At 52.5% G+C, this 19,489-nt stretch overlaps 1 protein-coding gene across 1 annotated transcript; it reads right to left on the bottom strand.

The window, feature by feature from the left end:
• Window positions 1–1,532: 1,532 nt before the first annotated feature.
• On the bottom strand, window positions 1,533–18,152 carry CTSD (cathepsin D). Its single transcript, XM_064452506.1, has 9 exons — window positions 17,918–18,152; window positions 17,259–17,415; window positions 14,842–14,965; window positions 13,104–13,222; window positions 8,885–9,084; window positions 7,589–7,711; window positions 6,251–6,395; window positions 5,142–5,240; window positions 1,533–4,469 (listed from the first exon to the last, which is right to left on the bottom strand). Exons 1-9 carry the CDS (start codon window positions 17,977–17,979, stop codon window positions 4,308–4,310), a joined length of 1,191 nt encoding a protein of 396 aa, XP_064308576.1. The 5' UTR covers window positions 17,980–18,152; the 3' UTR covers window positions 1,533–4,307.
• Window positions 18,153–19,489: the final 1,337 nt, after the last annotated feature.

Here is a 19,489-nt window from a genome sequence, read left to right on the forward strand (position 1 = left end):
GGTAAGTAAAAATAGTTTCCAAGAACAACAAATTGCTGAGCCAACCAGATGAGCAAGTCATCTCCATAAATGAGGGGTCTCATCCTCCCTCTCCTTGGGCAGGTCCTTGTCTGAGCGGGCTTTTGGCAAAAGCCTCATCAGACCTAGGCTGGTGTCAGTTGGAGAAGGATCAGGCCCATGAAGACAGACCTGAGGGTCAGGGCCAAGCACCTTACTACTCAAGGGGACATATAATGAAAAATTTTATCTTCTTTGCATCAGTGGAGGCATTCAATAAAGAGTGAGTTATCAAATTGTCATGTGCATGGAGTTCTGCAAAGACAGAGCAGTAAAGGGGTGGGGGGGGGCAGCTGGTGTAAACCTGAGGATTTGCTGGGTAAGATAACATGGGGCTGCATGCAGGCTGCTTGTGGGGTGGAGTGTGCTCTGCTCCCTGCTGGAAAAGCAGGGGTGGACAATCCTGGCTCTTGGCTTCTCCAGCTCTTCGCCAAGATCAAGCCTGTGATTATTCCCGCTGAGATGTAATATTCAGTACTCGTGGCACGATTAAAGGCTCAGGCACAATCCCCCCAGCAGAAACAATGCCCTCATATTCCCATCGATAAATATTTGGCAGTGGATGACATGTTCTCCCCTTGGGCTATTGAGGAACGGTGGGCTGCATGATTGGTTTTCAGGACCCAGCCAGCCTTTTTGGGTTAAATAAACGTAGGAGAACAGCTGATTGGGCTATTAAGGCATCCTGGGGGAACAGAGGCTCAGGACGTGCCAGTGGGGAAATCAGTTAAGCTCTCTGTGTGCTTAGATCTGCGCTTGGAAAATGGGATGGGACTTGGCTGTATCTGTCTTGCTTATGTAGATGATGCTTTTTTTCAAAGTAGGGATTAGCTCTTATCTTCCACCTGGCACATGAGGCCTTTATTCTGCATCAGAGTCTCCAGCTTTCATACAGCAGCGCTAGAACTAAAAATCACACAGCCAGGCAAGAGGTATGGATTTTTTCCCCATGTTCTTAATCACTGGGCTCTAGGAGCATAAGTTCCACATCCTAGTGGTTTTTAGGCTGGACTTTAGAGTCTGGTGTTGGCTGCTACAGGAACACTCTGTGTCCCAAGTCGAGCAGGAGTTTGTTCCAACTAGCCCAGAGGGCCAGGGGACAGCTTGAATACCCTGCTGGAGGACTACCCTTGGCAATACTCAGCCGGGGAGATGTGGCCCCAGGAGAAGGCTGTAGGCTAGGAGAGGTGCTGGGAGTGCCTGCTGCCCCAATGGTGCTGGGCCAGGCAGGTGACACTGGCATGTCATCCTGAAGAGGCTGGGTTATGTTTTAACACATTGAAAAAGACAAATCCGACAGGCTGTTATCATGTTTCCTTATCAGAGAGAAGGGAAGAAGCACTTCTGAAACACGTATGAGTCCGCCCAAGTGGGTGACCAGATGTATTGGGCGAATGGGTCAGGGAGCCACAGTCTCTGGACTCTAAGGAGGAGTTTGGCATCCCAAACTGCTTAAGGAAAGACCACTCCCAGAGTTGAGGGGGGGAAATACTGTATTTTCTTTTCAATTTTCTATGATGAGACAGTAAACTGGACAGCAAATTAGATTAAAAAAAAAAAACAACAACAACAAAACAAAACACTCACACGGTTAAAGTTTGCTTTAAAAATGCAAATAAAAGAACAAGGGGAGAAGACCCATTCAGGGAAGACTACGATGAACTGCTCCTCCAGCCTACCCCAAGGTATGTCACTCAGGGCATTGTTCTGGGCCATGCTCTTTCCCCAGGCAGCAGTCCCCTGCCTGCCTGAGGACAGATACCAGCCCAGCCTTGAATTACTGCGGAGGCTATGATGCAGACAGCATAAGGCATTGCATGCCCAGCAGAACTGCAGCCTGATCGCTTGTCCTGGGGCTGTGCTGCACTTAAATCTGATGCTGAAGAGGGTCAAAACCTGCTGCCAGTTCCATGTTGGGTTTCCCTCCTCAGGTCTGATTAGCAGATACCCAAGAGGCTGTCTCTGTCTCACCACGCTGGTGAAATCCTGCAGCTGGTAGATGACATATCAGGACTTGGAGGAGCTCTGGGCACTTAATCGGTGTGAAACCGTGGCTCTCCGGAGAGGTGCTGAATATCTGATGATTTTGGAGTACTTATTGATTTTTTTTTCAGTAACACACTACTGTTCTCTAGCCACTCTGCAACACATGTCCTTAGGCTTCCAGATGTGGGGTTGCAGGTGAAGACTATAAGCAGGCCGAAGCAAGCTTTGGGAGCAGCACTTGTTGCATCCGGGGTTGCAGGGGACAATGCACGCATCAGAAATGTGCCCAGCCCTGTCCCCATTGCCCACACCAGACCCCTCCAAGGCGTGAGGCATAGTTACAAAGCCAAACTAATCAGTTGCAGTGGGTGGGGACAGGGGACATCTGCAGGCTACATGCTCATTGTCCTCCCATAATCCTCACCGTGGGACCTCTTCCCCTCCTGTGCCTCTGATGCTTGTGGTAAATTCAGTATTGCGGATGATGTATATGCATTTCACCAGGCATAACCATCTATTCACCCACTGCCCAAAGGCCTTTCTTGGGAGCTTCCTTGGCCCTACTGGTACTGCTGGCAGGATTATAGTGAATTTTAGTGAGCCTGGATTTTATCATCTGTTTTGCCTGGTCTGGGGTCATGGATGGTGCTGATCTGGTCCTCTTGCCACCCTCAGCTTTGCCTCTTACCTGCTGCCACTCCCTTACTTCAGGACCTGATCCAGCACACTGGGAAAGTGAAGTGAGTCTTTTACTCCCAGCACCAGCTGAGATTCTTGGCAGACTTTCTTCTGTTTTCCAGTACTGCTTAAAACTCACTTTATTGTCCTCCCAGCTCCACCAGTGTTTGCCTATTGACACCAGCCTGGTAAAGCAAGTGGCTCCATACACGCAGATCTTGGCTCTCTGGGAGGATCTGTGAGCACAGCTAAATCAGCTACAACCTCTCCGAAGCAGGATTGTGCCTCACTCCGTCTGCAACACAGGGTGGACATGAACAGAGCTCTCGCCAGCATTAGTAAGGTAGAAAGCAGGTAAGGAGGGTGTTAAAAGCAGTTGTGTGCGCAGGGAAAGCGAACACAGCTGGACACCACGTCCAGCAGCTGCCACGGCACCCTCCCGCCTGGGAGGCTTCCTGGCTTTGCCAACTGTGTCTTGAGGTTTGGGCAGTTCAAAATACTGTGAATAATGTTTCCAAAAGGTCTTATGTGGCTGACAAATACCTACAGATTTTATCAGTGTGATTTCGGATTGTAGATCACAGTTGCTTTAGGAAACATTATTCTCAACTCACTGGCTGCGGATGAAGCTGGGAAGATCTGCAGTTTGGGGAACCTGGGAGAAGTTCACCAAACTCAAGAGAACCTGTGTCAAGTGACTTTTCTCAGCAGAAAGCTGGGCCCTCATGGCCGTGAATTCAAGTGACCTCTATTAAATCCTATCTTGACCCCTTTATATTCTTGCTCCCTGAATAGTCCCACGGGCTGGAGACCCCCTATGAATCCCTGTCTTGTTAGGTCAGGCACGCAGACATCATGCCTCCAGCTCTCTCACTAGTGCCATCACAACACAAAAACACACCACCAAAGCCCTAAGGCTCTGAAACTCAACCTGTGGGCACGTTACCATGATCTCCATCACTCCAGCCCAGGACACACTCTCCCAGGACCAAGCCAGCACAAACCCATTGTGAAATGACCTAGTGGTTGCTGCTTCAACCAGTCATGGAGGGGTGATGAAGAAAGTTTCTCCTCCCCCAGCCACTTACCCACTTCATCAGTGAAAAAGCAAGAACTAAATAATGTGCCAGAGAGCCTTCCCCATCCCTCTCCTCCAGCGCAGAAGCCCAAACCCAAGAGCAGCCCCACAGGCTATCTGCAGGAACAGAGGTGCCGGGGGTTGACTCCAGCCAGCTGCCCTTCCCGGGAAGGAGACCAGGGCTGGGAGACATAAGAGGTCCTTGTTCAGCTCTGGGAATCATTCTTAAAAACAAATACTGGAAGACCTACCAATAAAGCAAGTGGCTACTCCAGCTGGAGTTGTTAACTAGAGACCTCCCAGCACCACTTACTCACTGGAGGGTAAAAAGTAGCTAGCAGGGCACTAATGACTATTTTCCATGTAATTTTGCATCTAGTTCAATTTCTTTTTCTTTTTTTATTTTTTCCTTTCCACTCACTGTGTTTCTAATCCTGGTAATCTTTCTCTACGGCTCCTGTGCATGTGTGTATGTGTGTGTGTGGCAGGGGCAGTGGGGATCAGGCGCTTAGACACATTTGGCAAAGCCAACAGAGTCATTATCACGGTCAAAGACAGTGTAGTAGGGACCAATGAAGACATCTCCCAGGATCCAGAGTGGGCCCCCAGGGGGTGGGACGTCCAGTCCTGAAAAGCCACTCAGGCAGATGGTCTCTCCTTGTACAGAAACCTAGAGAGAAGAGTTAGAGCTTCAGCCCGAGGAGGTTCCTCAACCTTGCAGGCTCAGCAATAACATCAGCCAATGCTGGCTGCATTTCAGCTTCTCCCAGCCTGAGATCCACAGCTTGCAAAAGTAACTCCCAACCTGCCACTCCCACGTCTCTAAACCCAGCTCCCCCTCCCAGAGCCCTTACAAAGCAAAGCATCAAGTAGAGCCACACATGCTCATAAACCTCCCAGCCCACGCAGCTCTAAATGAGAGCCATTGTTGAAATTCTGCAGAAGATGGTCCTTGCAAGTTGTCTCTGATGGCTTAAATGCCAGGCTGGTGGCTTCTGCTAAGACAATGCTGGCCTTGTGGCACCAGAATCCAGCAGAAAAGAGCAAACTATCAGTAGAAAGTGAAGCAACAGCCTTCCTGTCCTTTCTCTCCCATCCTGCTGTCCCTCATCAGCATCGTGCATGGGGTCTCATTCCTAAAGTCCTTTAGTGAGGTTGTTTGGGTCCACCAGCCAGTGCCACCACCCCATCACCCTGACCTTTCAGACTTTTTTCCAAGTGCCAGCTCCAGCCTTGTTTTTGCTGCTCTTGCATTTTGGATTTCATGGCTGCGGTTTGAGTGGAAAAGGCAAAAGTTTGGCCTTCAGCTGGCGTAGGGCTGGCAAAACCTGTCTGGACCCACCTTGAAGACATACTGCTCTCCGGTGAGCTGGTAGGGCTTCCCTCCTAGTGTTAGTGTGACGACAGGAAGAGATGACACCTTATCGCAGGGGATGACGTACTGAAACAGAAACAGTAAAAGCTTTACACAGCAACTCCCATGCCCTCAGGAAAGGGCATGGCCCCCCCAGGCATAACCACATAGTTGCTGTGGTTTTCCCTAAGAATTGCTCATCCCACGGTGCAGGAGAGGCTTGAGCTGGGGTAAGCAGGCTGCTCCCTGCTCAGGGCTGCAAGCTGAGGGGCCAGAGGGTTTTAGGGATAGGGATGGAGCCAATGGATGCTGGGTTCAGCTTTTGGCTCTGCTGAGACCCAGGACACAGCACCAGACACAGCAGAGTCTTTCCTCTGCCACAGGTGGGGAAGACATGGCTCCATACCTAGAGACAAAGACATGGCACCAGCCTAGAGACAAAGACAGGGACTCATGGTGTGATGAACGGACAAAGCTGTTCTAATTAACACTGGTGAGTCCTGGGGAGGGTAGCAGGTCTAAGCCAGTTGTTGCTGCAGCATGGGGTCTCCCCACACTGCGGAAAAGCCCTACATGTGCTTATGGGTCTGTGATTTATGAGGGGTTTCAGAGAAGAGCATCCTTCCTAGAGGGTCCTTATAATCCCTGTTCCTCCACAATTTCAGGGAATAGAGATGACCTTGTGAGATTCACTAAAATGGTTAAAAGCTTGGCAGGGAAGGGTTGTCATCTACATTAAATTTATTTGCATTAAAGTGCCTCTGGACTCACATTAATGTGAATTCTTGGCCTCAGCTGCAACTCTCACCCCTTCTCCTCTGCCTCCCAGAGACACGCAGCAGAGATGACCCAAAGCCTCCCAATGTTCACAGGACTGTGCCCTCTACAAAGAGCATGAGCAGATGAGCAGGGTGTTGAACACTACCCAGGGTCAAAAGATGGAGGGGTCCCTGCTATGCCAGGGGCTTTTCCAGGAGCACAGGCTGGGAACGGAGAGCAGACAGAGCAGAAGAACAGGGTTTCTAGAAGCATCTGGGTGCAAAGGAGGGTGCCAGTGCAGATGCCACGATGGCCGTGATTTCCCAACCCAGCCTCACCTGGCCTTTGATAAGTGGTTTTGCACCAATGGCTGTCTGCAGCTCCTTCACTTCCTTGGTGGGGCCAGTGATGAGCGAGGTTCCTGTGTCCACAATGGCCTCGCAGCCCCCTTTGCACAGAGTCAGCCCATTGGCAACGTCCACCCTGGGGAGAGATGCCCAGACAGAAGGCAACCCTTAGAGGCCTCCCATTGAAGGCTGTGGGGAGCAGCAGGCAAACAGTTGAAGAGAGCTGAGCCTGGGCAGTATGTAGGCATGTGAGGGAGGGCTGTGACAGACACCCAGGCAGGACAGGTGCTCAGAAATCCTGATGCAGCACCGAATTAGTGCATAGACCCCCTGGCTCCCTTGAGGGCACTCACCTGCTCCCAATTGTGCAGGTGCCTTGGTGTGTTACTGCATTTCTACAGGCTGCCTGGACTGCTGCCTGCATACCCTGCCTGCTAAACACCATGACTAATGGGCGTATGAGTGAGCTAAGGGCAATGCATTAGGGACTCGTATGACCTGTGCTACTGCAAAAAGCAAAGGGTTAAAGGGGTGGTGTGATGGCTGAGGGGGTCATGGGCAAGGGAAGGGTTCATATACATCAAAGAGGCAAGGCAGGAGCTGCTTGGCTTCCTCTCATGCATTGTGTTTCACAGCAGCATGGACAGATAAAGCCTTGCAGCCAAGGGTCTGCCACACTTCACCAATGTGGCAAGTCTAGGGGAAGATGAGAACTAAAACTTTGCACTGGGGAGGGATGCAATCTCCAGGGGAAGGACACACTCTGATCACAGGCCACTTTTAAGTTCCCATCACGTGGGAGAGCTCAGAATAGACCGCAGGGCTGGCGGCCGTCAGCTCAACCCATTCCCCTCCCCTCTGCCTCCAACAATGCGCGCTGATTGCCGCGCTGTGCCCTTCAGTCAAGGGCTGGCTTTCTGGGCCCTCATCCTGCTCCTCTGGAGCTGTGTGCAAGTAAGCCACACAGCTCAGGCCTTGCTGAGAGCTGAGCAAAGCTGGGGTCTATTCCATGGGGCTCACCCTGCCTGCAAGGAGAACACGCTGACATTTTTCCCCAGTTTGCAAGGGTGCAGCAGGCATTTTCAAGGACCAAGCCATGAACAAGAGGAAAGGATTTTGCAGAATGTCTCCTGCTGTTTTCTGCCTCTCCTCCCCTTCCAGTGACAAACAACCCAGCCTTAGGGTGGGATTTTATTCTGCTTTTTTTGGTGTGGATGTGCTACAGGGATAGAGATTATTCCTTTTTGAGGAGGGTCTTAGCCCAGCCCCAGGCATGAGCTGTCTGCACATATGTCCCCATGCATGTAGTCAGGTGAAGGGGGAACTTACGCATCCATGTGGACCTGCCAGTAGGCCTTGCGTGTGACATTGACCCAGCTGAAGTCACCGCTGTAATACTTGGGGTCGGTCCCTCCCAGGAGCAGCTCACCACCAGGCTGAGCAGTGGGATCTCTGAAAAAAAACCCAGCCCAGAACCCATGAATATCAGGGGCAGGGTGAGAACAACCCCCTCTGCTTCCTCTTCCTCCCAAAACACACACCAGGGTGCCTGGGGGTGAAATATGACATTAGCAGCGTTGGAGACAGACAACTTACGTTGTGCTATAATATGTCAATATAAGGACAGATACTGTGAGATAGGCCGGGGTGGGGAAATGGGAATATTGTGGCCTAGCCAAAGCATCCTGCAGCTCTTCACCTTATGCTTTTGCATGGACACCTGGAGAAACTTGCTGCAGAGAAGGGGCACAGCAAAGGGGAACTGAGCACTGGTGCAGGGACTCCCCAAATAATCAGCTTGTAACAAGCACCCGTGCAGGGGTGGACATAGCTGATGAAGCGTTAGGTTATCTGTACCTGACCCTGTGCCAGCCAGCAGCTTTGAAGCTGAATCCTCAAGGTTACTGTCAGATAAAAGCTCACTGCCAAGCAGATGGGAAGAAATATGGTGATGGGGGGAGGGCTGGCACCTGAGCAGCCAGCAGCAGCCCTCTCTGCCCTCTCTGCTCCTAGCGTGCTACTTTTTGGGCTGAAGTAGTTCAGAGTCCCCCCTGTGGTGCCAGGAGGGTGACAGGGTGTCGTGGGGGGAGCAGCAGTGAGTGGAAGGCACTGGGAGCCGTGCAGGACGATTTCCCGGGGGGTGAGGGAGTGTTAGCCCCATCATTAGTGATGATGGGTGTGGGGCATGCTTGCCTGGGAGGTGACATAGTGGTGGGCATGTGGCTCATGGATTTTGGCAACAAACTGGGGCTGTGTTTACCCCCCTAACATGGACTGCAACAGCAGCATGCAAGCTCTTGATCGCAACCCTATTCATTTTTATTTCTCTTTCCTCTGGAAACTTCCTGTATCTCTTCATCTGTTAAGAAATCTGGTAGCAGATCTACGCAGCTTTTTATCAGTAGAATGGCTGCATTTCTACTTCCCTTCTTCTTACTTCAAAACAGTAAACAGAAGAGATTTTGGCCTGACTTCTCCAGCAAGAAGACCTTGCTGAGACCTCCCCAACAGTACTGGCCTGGTCATAAACTGGCACATGGCAAGAGGTGCTACTGGGAGGCATAGAGAAATGCCTGGCTGGGATTGCCCTCACTACGAGAGATGCACCACCAAACCCAACACTACCTGTTCAGGTAGAAGGAGAAGATGTTTTTCTCAATCAGCTTCTGTTGCATGATGTTATCGAAGAAAGGTGTGACCTTGTCCACAGAGATCCTCGGGAATGCCATGCCCAGGATGCCATCGAATTTGGCAGCAATGAACGTGATACCTGGCTGCTTCACAGCCTCCCCGAAGATCTGGTTCTTTATTTTCAAATTACCGAGCTGAGGGGAGATGGGGAGGGAAGCAAAAAGCAGATTGTAAACAAAACTGACTTGGAGGACCAGGGCAGAAATGGGATCTCGCTGAACACAGGCTGTAGTGTCCCTCAACGCACTGCCACACTCCTGCCTGATTTCACCCCTGCATTCACAGGCAGCTGCAAAAACCAGATACCCTGGTGCCACTCTCCTCAGGGTGGGGGACAAGCCACATTAGCCACACAGTGGCACCTCCTGAGTCCCTGCAAAGCCCAGCACGCCCCTATGGACAGGAGCCCCCCTTGGCTCTTTGCCCACTTCACTCAATATTTTCAGCCTTTTGCTGGGTCCTGGCACTTGGCCATGTCATTTTGGAGCTACTCCTTTTTGCACAGAGCGCTCTATCTCACTGTGTCCCAGCTACATCCCTTCCCCTGTTGCCTACTTCCTCCTCTCCTCCCAGTCTGAAAAGCTCTTGTGCTGTGCATTTAATCCTCTTCCCCACCCTGGACATCTAAGTCATCTCTGTCCCCTACCTCCTCGGGTGCTGCATCCACCCCTGGTTGGGAGCACAAATCCCTCTCACCTCTGCCAACAACCCCTGCGATCTCCCCTACATAAGAAACATCCCCAGGATTTTGCTGCATCTCCTGGAAGAGCTACCAGCCTACGGAGACTTCCCATGGGAGGGGAGAAGACCCAGCCAGGAAAGCGAGGTTGAGCCCAAAGCACAAAAATAGCAAGCGGAGTACTGTGAATGCAAAGGTCACCTCTCTTGCCAGCCACAAGAAGGACTAGCATTCCCCGCTGGAAAGCTGAAACCCCACAAGGGCAGATCCCCAGAAAGAAGGAGGTCACAGAAAACAGGATAGTTTTGCTCACAGGGAGTAGGATGTTTCTGCTGGCTCCTGGCTCTAACAGTTCAGGAGGTTTCCGAGCTTCTGGCTGACAACGGGCAATTTTAGCATCCATGCTAGGATGATTTCAGCCTCTCAGCATCCATCTAGCAGCCCTGAGGTGAACGGGGCTGGACTGAAACACTGGCCTCTCCTACCTGATGGCAGATAATGATCCCTGTAAATTACTAATATCCCCCCAGGGTTAGACAGTGCAAGGCTGGGACAGGCAGTGTGGGCTTTAATGGTATCAGAGGCTTGCGCTAGGAAAAGGCAATCGAGCCTTGCAAAAGCTAAAAGCCACAGGGCAGGATGTGGGGCAAAACAGCTTGCAGCAACACATGTGCTCAGTGGTGCATGGTAAGCGCCCCAGCTGTATGCTGCAGGTTTACAAAAGCCACTACTCCACCACTCAGCACAGCTGGTCCTGCGTCAGCTCAAAAAGTTCAATAAGGCTTCCACTTAAAAAAACCCACAACCTAAATGCAATAGGCTGATAAAACTGAGTGCCAGGTTTATTTGATTATTGACCTGGTTGCACATTCCAAGAGGGAGGCAGATATCTGGCCAGTGGTGGGGTCTCAGCAGACCCTGCCTGCGCTTAGTCCTCGGCAGGACTGAAACCCAAGAGCATCTTTAGCAGAGCGCTGCTGCCAGGTGACAGATCATTTGTCTCTGTCCCTCTGCTGGCTCTCACCCAGACACAGAGCAACTGAAAATCATTGCCAGTGGATGGCTGCGTGGTGGCCGCCCTCCAGCACTTTGCAGACAGGTGTTAGCACCCCTCAGCTCACTGGGCCTCCTTGTTAGTGGCCTCAGCCAAGCGGGCAAGTGCTGATGGCAAAGGCAGACTAGAGGTGAAGGCATCCACGGCAAAGTTTGGCCCCAGGGCTCAGGCTCCCTTCTGCAGAGGCACAGGGGAGAGGTGAGGAGGGACATCTCCTGCACGTTGTACCTGCACTGCAGCCCTGGGAGAGACCTTGCACCCCATGGCTGGTGATGCTTTCTCTCCTGTCCTTGAAGGACATCCCAAGGTTGGGCTGCGATGAAGGGCTTAGATGCCCAAGCAGAGAGGGCTAGCTGAACCTGCTACTCTTTGGAGAGCAAGCAGCACCAAGGAGTATGGTGCTACAAGGCATCATTCCTCCACAGAAGGAGAGAGGATATTTGACATGAACTTGTTACCCTCTCAAAATAAAATTTAGGGCTAAGGGACTCTGGACCACCTGCCAACCAGGGCCTTTTATTCAGATGTCAGTGCCACCACAGGCTGCTGTGGCTGCTTCCATCCGTCAGGATGGCTAGGGCCAAGAGGGTCACCCTGAATGCTATTTCAGTGTCTGTATTTCCAGACTGCATTGGACAGGGAGCTTGCCTACAGGATGTTGTGCATCAAAGGAAGCATCTTGGTGTCTAAGCTGAAGGTCCCTGACCCTCTGAGTTGCCCCTGCTCCTGCATACTGCAAGTGTGACACTGCTCAGGCTCCATGCAAGAGATTTCTCTTGCTTTTGCCCAGAGAGAAAACAAGCTGTGCTGGCTGCCAAGAGCCATCCCCACTTCCCAAACAAGCTCAGGCACAAAGTCCTTCCTCTGAGCTGCTGGGAAGTGGAGAGCTAATTAGCAAGCAGGCATGGGGGTGATAATTACAAAAAAAAAAAAAGCTGCAATTTTCTTTCTGACTCACTTCAGCCCCTGCATTAAGTCGGAAAGTGCCTAAACCAGCCCACAATTTCACAGGACAATAAAGTTCACTGTTTGCCTCACTGCCCTGCTCCATTACTGGGATGAACGCAGATGCCTCTGCCTGCTCTGTCTGTATTTTGCAAATCTAATATAAGAATCCATTAATGCTACATACACGTTTCATTTGGTGAGAGCTGCGGGGAGGCTCGGCTGGGCAGCCTTTTTTGCAGCAGGGTATTTCTAAGTGAACACAGGGATGCTGGAAATAAATGGTGTGAAATGAAACTGAAATGGTCCCAAAGGTTGGTGGGCTGCAGGAGGCAGAGAGCAAAACCAGAGGTGCAAAGCTGCTGGCAGCCCCTGCGGCTTTCCCCCACAGCCTTGTCTGCACTGATTTTCAGGGTTCACCAAGCCCATCAAAAGACCCTTCCCCAAAGAGGGTCCTGCACCCAGCCTGAGCTGCTGGCATCTTTGTATGCAGTGTAGAGGCAACAGCTGGTGCTTCCAGGCTAGCCTGAAATTTTTCTGCTATAAGGATGGTCAAAAGAGTGCTCCTTGCATGAGCTATTGCTCTTGGGCTCCTTTGGATATTTTTCTTTTGATCCCAATGAAATTCGTAAGCCAATATTTTTCAGCTGAACCTAACACAGAAAAACCCCAAATCCCCAGATTTATGTGCTTATTCAAAATTTTTGCTTTGCCTCTCCACTGCAAAGCAAACATATGCTTTTATCCCTGCCAGGAGACCAAGTAATCTGGGAGCATGTGCACTGCTGACATTTGGCAGCTGGCAACTCTCATGAGCATATGTACCTGTGAGGCGGTTGTGAAAGGTGCCCGCCCTTCACAGGACAGAAAGCTCAGCCTTTGCTTGCTGAAAAGGAAATGACCGGAAGGAACCATCAGCAGCCCAGCTACCTCAAGCCGGGCCCTGAACACTGCTGGGGAAGTCCCCTGGTGTTACACAGCCTTTGCAAACATAAGCACTGGTTCTCAACACCAGACCAGGATGGGGCAGTGAAGAGCCCATTTCTGGCCAGCGTTTGGGCAGTTGCCCGTGTGGATGTCCACTATCACATGGCTGTTGCTCAAGAACAAGCTGAGCACCACCAGCAGCCTGGGTAGTGGTGCTGGCATGCGCTTGGGCTGGGAAATTTCTGGGGTCAGGAGGAAGAGGGTTGGAGGGATGTCCAGAGACCATGTTTGCAGGGCACCATGCATATGGCCCACACTCCTAGCCTGCTGACCTGCTAAATAATAGCTTCCCCTTTCTCTGCTTTCCTTGGTCATTGTCACCTCCTCAGTTATTGTTACCACCTTTTTCAAAGCACTTGGAAACATGGTACTGAAGCATGCTTCATAATAGTAGGAAACTCAAGAAGGGAGACCGGAAATCAAATGGCTTGATGCACTCTGCCGAAAGCAGGCTGGGGCAGCTCAGGGCAAGGGCAGTTGTTACTCACCGTGACAGTGTCCTGGCTGAGGTACCCGGATAGGCTCCCTGTCCCGTAGTGGATGGCAAACTCGGTGCCGTTCTCCACATAGGTGCTGGATTTAGAGGCATCATACTTGTGGTGCAGCACTGCAGCCAGGAAGGGGGACACAGAAGGACATACACCATTAGTGCTCCTTTATACCTAGGGCTCCCTGATACCTAACCCCACACCAGTTTATCGTCTGGACAAATGGACACTTGACAACGTGAAGGTGGGCCTGAACTCAGCATTTGCCAAGCCCAGACTGCTTAACAAAGCATTTCCAATGGCTGGGGAATTAGGTGGGCAGATCCAATTTGGCTGTTAAATCGGATTTGGCCACTGGGTATTAAAAGCCTAGAGGCTACATGGCTGGTGCTTCAGGGTGCGTTAGACAGCCATGGGGAAGCAGGGTCACTTTAAATACAGCCTGCTCTGGTCATGAACATTTTCACTTTATGGATTTATCTGTTTCTTTTACTAAGACTAGCTGGAATTTTTTTTAATATGGTCACTGGTTTTTTGCACAGAGAGGGCTCAAAATATTCTTTTATTTGCAGAGGAGAAGGGCTTTCCCCTAGTCTAAGTTGCTTTTCCCCTTGGAAGGGTTGGGAACTGTTAAGATATCCCTGTTTTTATGGCCAGGCAGAGTCCTCCTCCACAGATTCCTTCTGAATCACGAGTTGGGCAGTGGCATGTGGTGAGCTCGGCCAGCCTGGCTCCACAGCTGCTCGCTGAGTGGGGCAGACAGTGGCTGAGGACGAACCAGCCAAGCCCTGTGAAAACTGACATGCTACATGGGGACTTCCCTGGCTGGGCTGTCTGGAACCTGGTCTGGCAGGAGGTTAGGCTCATTGCATACTCATAAAACAAGCCCTTTGGTCCCAGCAGCTCCCATGCCATTGCCTTGAGATACCGGCTCCCTGCTACAGATCAGGAAGCCCCAAGACAGACCAGGTCTGAACCTTACCGCCCTACTGGTGTTCTAAATCTCATTTCACATATGCAAAAAAAAGGTCCATCTCCTCTTTGGGCACTACAGGGCCGTACAAGAAGTCCAAATATCCTCCCTACCCTCAACAAGCACTGTAGGCCACCTTTCATGGTTGCTTATTTTTGGCCCCACAGGTTTCTCTGCTCTGCTTAAGAAGCACAGCTGGTGGCTTTTAAATGGCATTTAGCCACAGCCAGGTCTGACACCTTCAACGGTGGAGGTTTATTGCATAGTAATGCCACAGAGCAAAAGAACTTGTAGTCCCTAAGACATTCTCATGCCATCGTGCCTACCTGTCTCTCATTAGTTCTAAATCCATAAACATGCACGCACATGCTCTGTGCAGCAACAAACCAGAAACTAGGACAGTTTGTATCAGATCTGGCAAGAGGCTGATTTTTTTTCACCAGCCTTGTGCAATGGGGCAACAGCAGCTTTGGTCTATAATTTGAGGAGAAACATCACAGGCTGTGATGCTGCTCCCTGGCTGCAGGGCCAAGGCTGTTGGGAAGGTTTAAATCTCTGCGTGGGTGATGTGGAGGGGAAAAACCAGGAAAGGAGTAATGAAGGATGGATGTGGGATCCTATTTCTAGCTCTGACCATAAAGAGCCCATCAACCTCTGGCAAGCCCTTCATGCTGCTGCCTCAGTTTCTCCTCTTGCAATACCAGGATCTGCATTTTGCAGGGAAGGAGAAAGTGTTGAACCATGGCTGGCACTGGTGACACTTACGGCAGGCGATGTCCAGCAGGTGACAGTGCACAGATGGCACCCAGAGGTTGGAGGACCCAGTGTCGAAGACCACCGTAAACTTCTGGGGTGGGGTCCCAATGCCAATCTCGCCGTAATACTGGGCCTGCAGCAGAGGAGAAGGGAGCCATGAGCAGAGTCAGCCGGCTAAAAGCAGGGACTAAAGACCAAAAAATCTCTTAGGACTAAAAAAGGGACCAGCTTCTTATTTAGACACTGCCCTCCTCTTGTTTTTGGCAGTGACGGGCTCCCACCCTTCGCCTCCGGTGTTCACACCTCATTACAGTGGGTGTGAAAAGGATCAGTCGGGGAGAAGTGGGAGGGGTGCTTGCAGGGGAGGACTTTGGGGGCGGGAGACAGGGCAGAAGTGAAGGGGGAAGGTCTGCACGTTGGTGTGCAGTTCACTATAAGAGAGAGAAAAAAGATTGGAGGAAGCCAAATGAAACACCTGCGTTATTGAAAAGCTGAAACTGTTCGGGAAGTTGCTTTGCTGGCAGGTTTGCAGAGGAACTGTGGGTTGCAGTGAGCATCAGCTCTGCCCACTGCAGGTGGAGATACAGCTGCTGGGGCTTTTGGTGCGGGCTGGTGAGCCCCTGGAATGGGGAGGAATAAAATGCTCAGTCGTGGGCATCAGAAGACTTCGGAGGAGCTGGAGGGAGAAAAGGGAACCAGCAGCACCACCAGAGAGGGATTTAGGGCTGCAGGGTGAGAGTTTTGGAGAAGTCCCTGTAGTGCAGGTATCTGATGGATACCCTCTGCCCTGCTAGTGCATCTCTGCTGGGACTGGAAGAAACCTGGGTGGCTAAGATGTTTGCAGGGCATCCCTCTATAGGAGGGGAGAGGATGAATGGGGAATGCTGAACAGGTCCCAGATGGACCCATTTTTCCCCAGTCCTCCCAAAGGGGCAGAGAACTTGTCAAGCAGCTGGATCAGGGCCCTGCAGAGAAGGCTGCTAGCAAGGGAAGTCAGCCTGTGGCCTTTCTAAACCTGCCATGTACTTTATTAAGGGGTGGGGGGAAGAAAACAGGATTACCAAAGGCGCTCACCTCCTGTACGCTTAGTTGGCAGGGGTTGCTCACTGAGTAATTAATAATCCATTGCAATTAGCCATAATGGGGAGGCAGCACTTGCTTCCAGTGATTCTGTAATTATTGCTTGGGCTTGAAAATTAACTCCCGGTATAGCGGCCCCGTATATCATCTACACAGACCCGCAAGGGGTCCCAGGGGCTGGTGGGGACCATACAGGGCAGTCTAGGGGAGGTTGCGCTTTTCATCCCAACAGCTCCTCTGGCAGCAAGAGCATTCTCTGCCTGGCTGGGAGGGACCCAGCGGTCCCTTATCTCCCACCGCAGGTTGGGCTAGTCGCCCTGTGACAAGAGAGCAGAGTCCTTCCACAAGTGGTGGCCTGAACTGCAGTTGCAAGAGACAATACCATGGTGCAACTGCTAGTGCCCTGGCTTTCAACACTGCCAATTAAAACACCAGTGGCCCTTCCCAGCAGAGCCCCGGCAGGATGGTAGGGAAGGGGAGCAGGGGGGAATATACTGAATTAACACCCAAATATCTACCGCCAGGTTTATTCTGCTGGCCAGTGCTCACATCCCACCCCCTCCACCAAAAGCTGAGAGGGTACCAGGTGAGGAAACCAGAAAGAGGAAACCCTACACATGTCTGGCAGCTGGGCAAGGGCAAGCTTCACGTCCTCTATCTGGCTTTTCCCTTTATTGCTGCTTCCATCATGAAGCTGCATGGTCATGAGCAAAGGTCCCTTTACTTCCTAAGCTGCTGAGGAGAAACTGAAGATGCAGTGTGGCCTTTCCCAAGGCTGTGCAGAAGATGTAGCATAGCAAGAGGAAGGGTCCCGAATCCCCAGTCACATAGCAAGCTCGTGGCCAGTTTGAGTCCTCTCCCCCCACCCCATGCTTGCTCTTTTATGCCCCAATGCCCCAAGAAGTGGAGCATGATTTTTATGTCCCTGTCTTACAGAAAGCAGAGCCCAAACCAGCCAGAAGATGCTAGGAAGGACTGCAAGCAAGCAGGCCCCTATTTATGATCATTAATTAGTAACAAAGGGGAAAGGAAGTAGGTCACAGATGCTGCAAAGCTCCCACTTGGGTGGCAGTGGGTTGTTTATTATTATTATTGTAATTATTAGTATTAGTATTTTTAGTTTAGCAATGATGGCAAGCAACTTTCAGCAACCACCCACCAAGCTGTGGGACTGCATGAATCTCTCTTATGGGACCAACATCTCTCCCTGGCTACAGTGGGATGGTGAGACTGTATTGTCCAACCACCTCTCAGGGACAGGTACCCCCAGAAGTGACGGCCGCCTGGCTAGCATCACACTGGTGTCTGCCACAATGGGGGTGGTCGGCAGGAGGGGCGTTACTCACATCCATGTAGTTCTTCAGGATCTCTGGGGTGGGCTCAGCCAGGTCGGCAAAGCCCAGCTTGAACTTGAGGAGCTGGGTGAGGGCGTTCATGTCCGGGATCTCGCTGCCCACCTCATTCAGGACCCGTCGCATGGAGGGGAACTTGGTCAGGGGGATCCTGCGAGGGGAGGGTGAATGCCACCTGTTAATGGAGGTGGGGGGGGCAGAGGTCTCCTGGGGAGGGGGACAGCACAGCTCCACTGAAACCAGGGTGGATGAGGTTTGGGCTTCTGCCAGCACCCCGTGACAGATCCCCCTTGCCGTGCTGTGCTCGACACTTTTCCCCAAGCCAGAGGACAGGGTGGGGGGGGGATGACGGGACAGATACCAGGGCAGCGGGTGGCCGCCAAAGGTCACTGGGAATAGGGGAAGCTGGGTCGAGACCCCTCTGTGGGCAGGACATCAGCCCTGCACCCCCACCTGGGGAGAGTCTCAGCCCTTCTCCCCTCTGATTGGGGGGGGGGGGGTTGGCAGCACACGGGGGGTGCCTGTGAGAGGAGCCCAGAGGCCACCGTTGCACCAGCACCTGAGATGCATGTCCCATGTGTCTCCTCCCACCCCCCCCAACCCCCCCGATTCAGGGGGCTCAGCCGGACTCTGAGGGGCCCCCCGCGGCTCACCTGATGAGGGCTGTGCAGGGCCCCGCCAGAGCGAGCAGCAGGAGGAGGCCGTGGGGGCCCATGGCGGCGATGGCGGTGGTGGCTGGCGGGTGACGGAGGCCGGAGGGTCCCGCCGATGGGAGGCCGCAACGCCACGCCCGGCCGCCTTCCCTGTTTTTGTAGGAGCGGCGGCCCCTCTCCAGGGATTTTTCGAGTCAGCTGACGGTCTAAAATTGCAACCGGCGGCGTCACGTGAGGGCGGGCCGGGGCGGGGGCACCCGCGTGGGGTGCGGGGCCCAGGGTGCCGCCTCACGCACCCCCCCAGTCCCCAGGCCTGACCCCTGGCACCTTGGCCGTGACTCAGCCTCCAGGAAAAGGGGAATAAACGCCATTAAATAAATCACGAGGTGCCTGGCTGGCTGCGCGTGCTTGTTTTTGTTGTGCCTTTAACTTCCTTCTTGGGTTTTTTTTTTTTTTTTTGGTTATTGTTCTTTCCAGGTTTTCTGTCTTTTCTCTCTTCCCTGGGGAGGTGATGGGGCACACCCCCCAGCAGCAGCCTCCCAAAATCCTGCTGAGTACACTACCCCCCAACATGGGGGCTCAGCCTGCCAGAAGCCCACGCCTGCTCATGGCACTTGGCCACCTACCTGTTGTCACCAGTGGGGTTTAGCTTTGCAGCTGGGCCCACAGGGATGTCTGCACCCCCCATGATTCTCCCTGGCCCCAGGACACACTCAGTTTGGGGGGACTCATCGCTCTGGGCTGGGTTTTTTGGGGAGAGATGGGTGTATCCTGGACCATAGCTTGTTTGGGAGGTGCCGGGGGGGTGCCAAAGCAGTTGTGTCCCCCCTCAAAATGTCACCCTGGTGGTACCAGGCCACCTACAGCCACTAAGGATGGTGGTGGGCAGAGCCCAGGGAGGCACTGGCCACCAGCAGACCCTGAGGTCCCCCCGCACTCCAGGATGCATTGGGGAGCGTCAGGACAGGCTCTTTACCACTCCCAGGGTGTCACAGCAGGGCTCAGAGGTGCCACCCTGTCAGTTTGGGAGGTGGTGGACAGAGCTAATCTCTACCCTCTTTCACCCTGACTGAGCTCTTACAGCCATGAGACCAGCTGGGAAAAAAAACCCACAAGAATTGTAGCCGCTTTTCCTTCCAAGTCCTGAGGGCTAGGGGTATTTGTTTTCTGTTCCTGCTTGGTCCCAGCCTTGGGGACAGGAAAGCAGCAGCCCATGGGACAAGCTGGGCACTCTGCTGGGATGGGGGTCTCCAGGCTTCATGGTGGGGTCCCTGCCCCTTGCCTGCCTCCTTCATGTTCATGCAACTTCTAGAAAATCACTGGGTCATGCTGCTGGCACCTTGCTCGCACCATGTTGTCCCTGCTCTCCCTCCCTGAGCTTCTTCCGTCCTCCCATGGTCTCATGAAGCATCCCACTGACCTGGGTCTGTGCCCACCACCCCCAAGTTTTGGTTTGTGCTGAGTGTTTTTAGGGGGTATCTCTGCCCTGGGCTGTGTCTTGTCCCACCAGCTGTCCAAGTTGCTGTGCCTTGGTCGAGCTGGGGATATCAGGAAACCTACCGCCTCCTCGTG

This window comes from Phalacrocorax carbo, chromosome 5 (assembly GCF_963921805.1).
Source record: "Phalacrocorax carbo chromosome 5, bPhaCar2.1, whole genome shotgun sequence".
Lineage (NCBI taxonomy): Eukaryota > Metazoa > Chordata > Aves > Suliformes > Phalacrocoracidae > Phalacrocorax > Phalacrocorax carbo.

Excerpts from the sequence above, each read along its gene's own strand:
- CTSD (XM_064452506.1), bottom strand. The coding sequence starts at position 17,979 with ATGGGCCCCCACGGCCTCCTCCTGCTGCTCGCTCTGGCGGGGCCCTGC. Across the intron at positions 9,085-13,103 it reads TCAGCCAGGACACTGTCACG|CTCGGTAATTTGAAAATAAA; the intron begins GTGAGTAACAAC and ends ATCTCCCCTCAG. Across the intron at positions 4,470-5,141 it reads GAGAGCAGTATGTCTTCAAG|GTTTCTGTACAAGGAGAGAC; the intron begins GTGGGTCCAGAC and ends TCTTCTCTCTAG.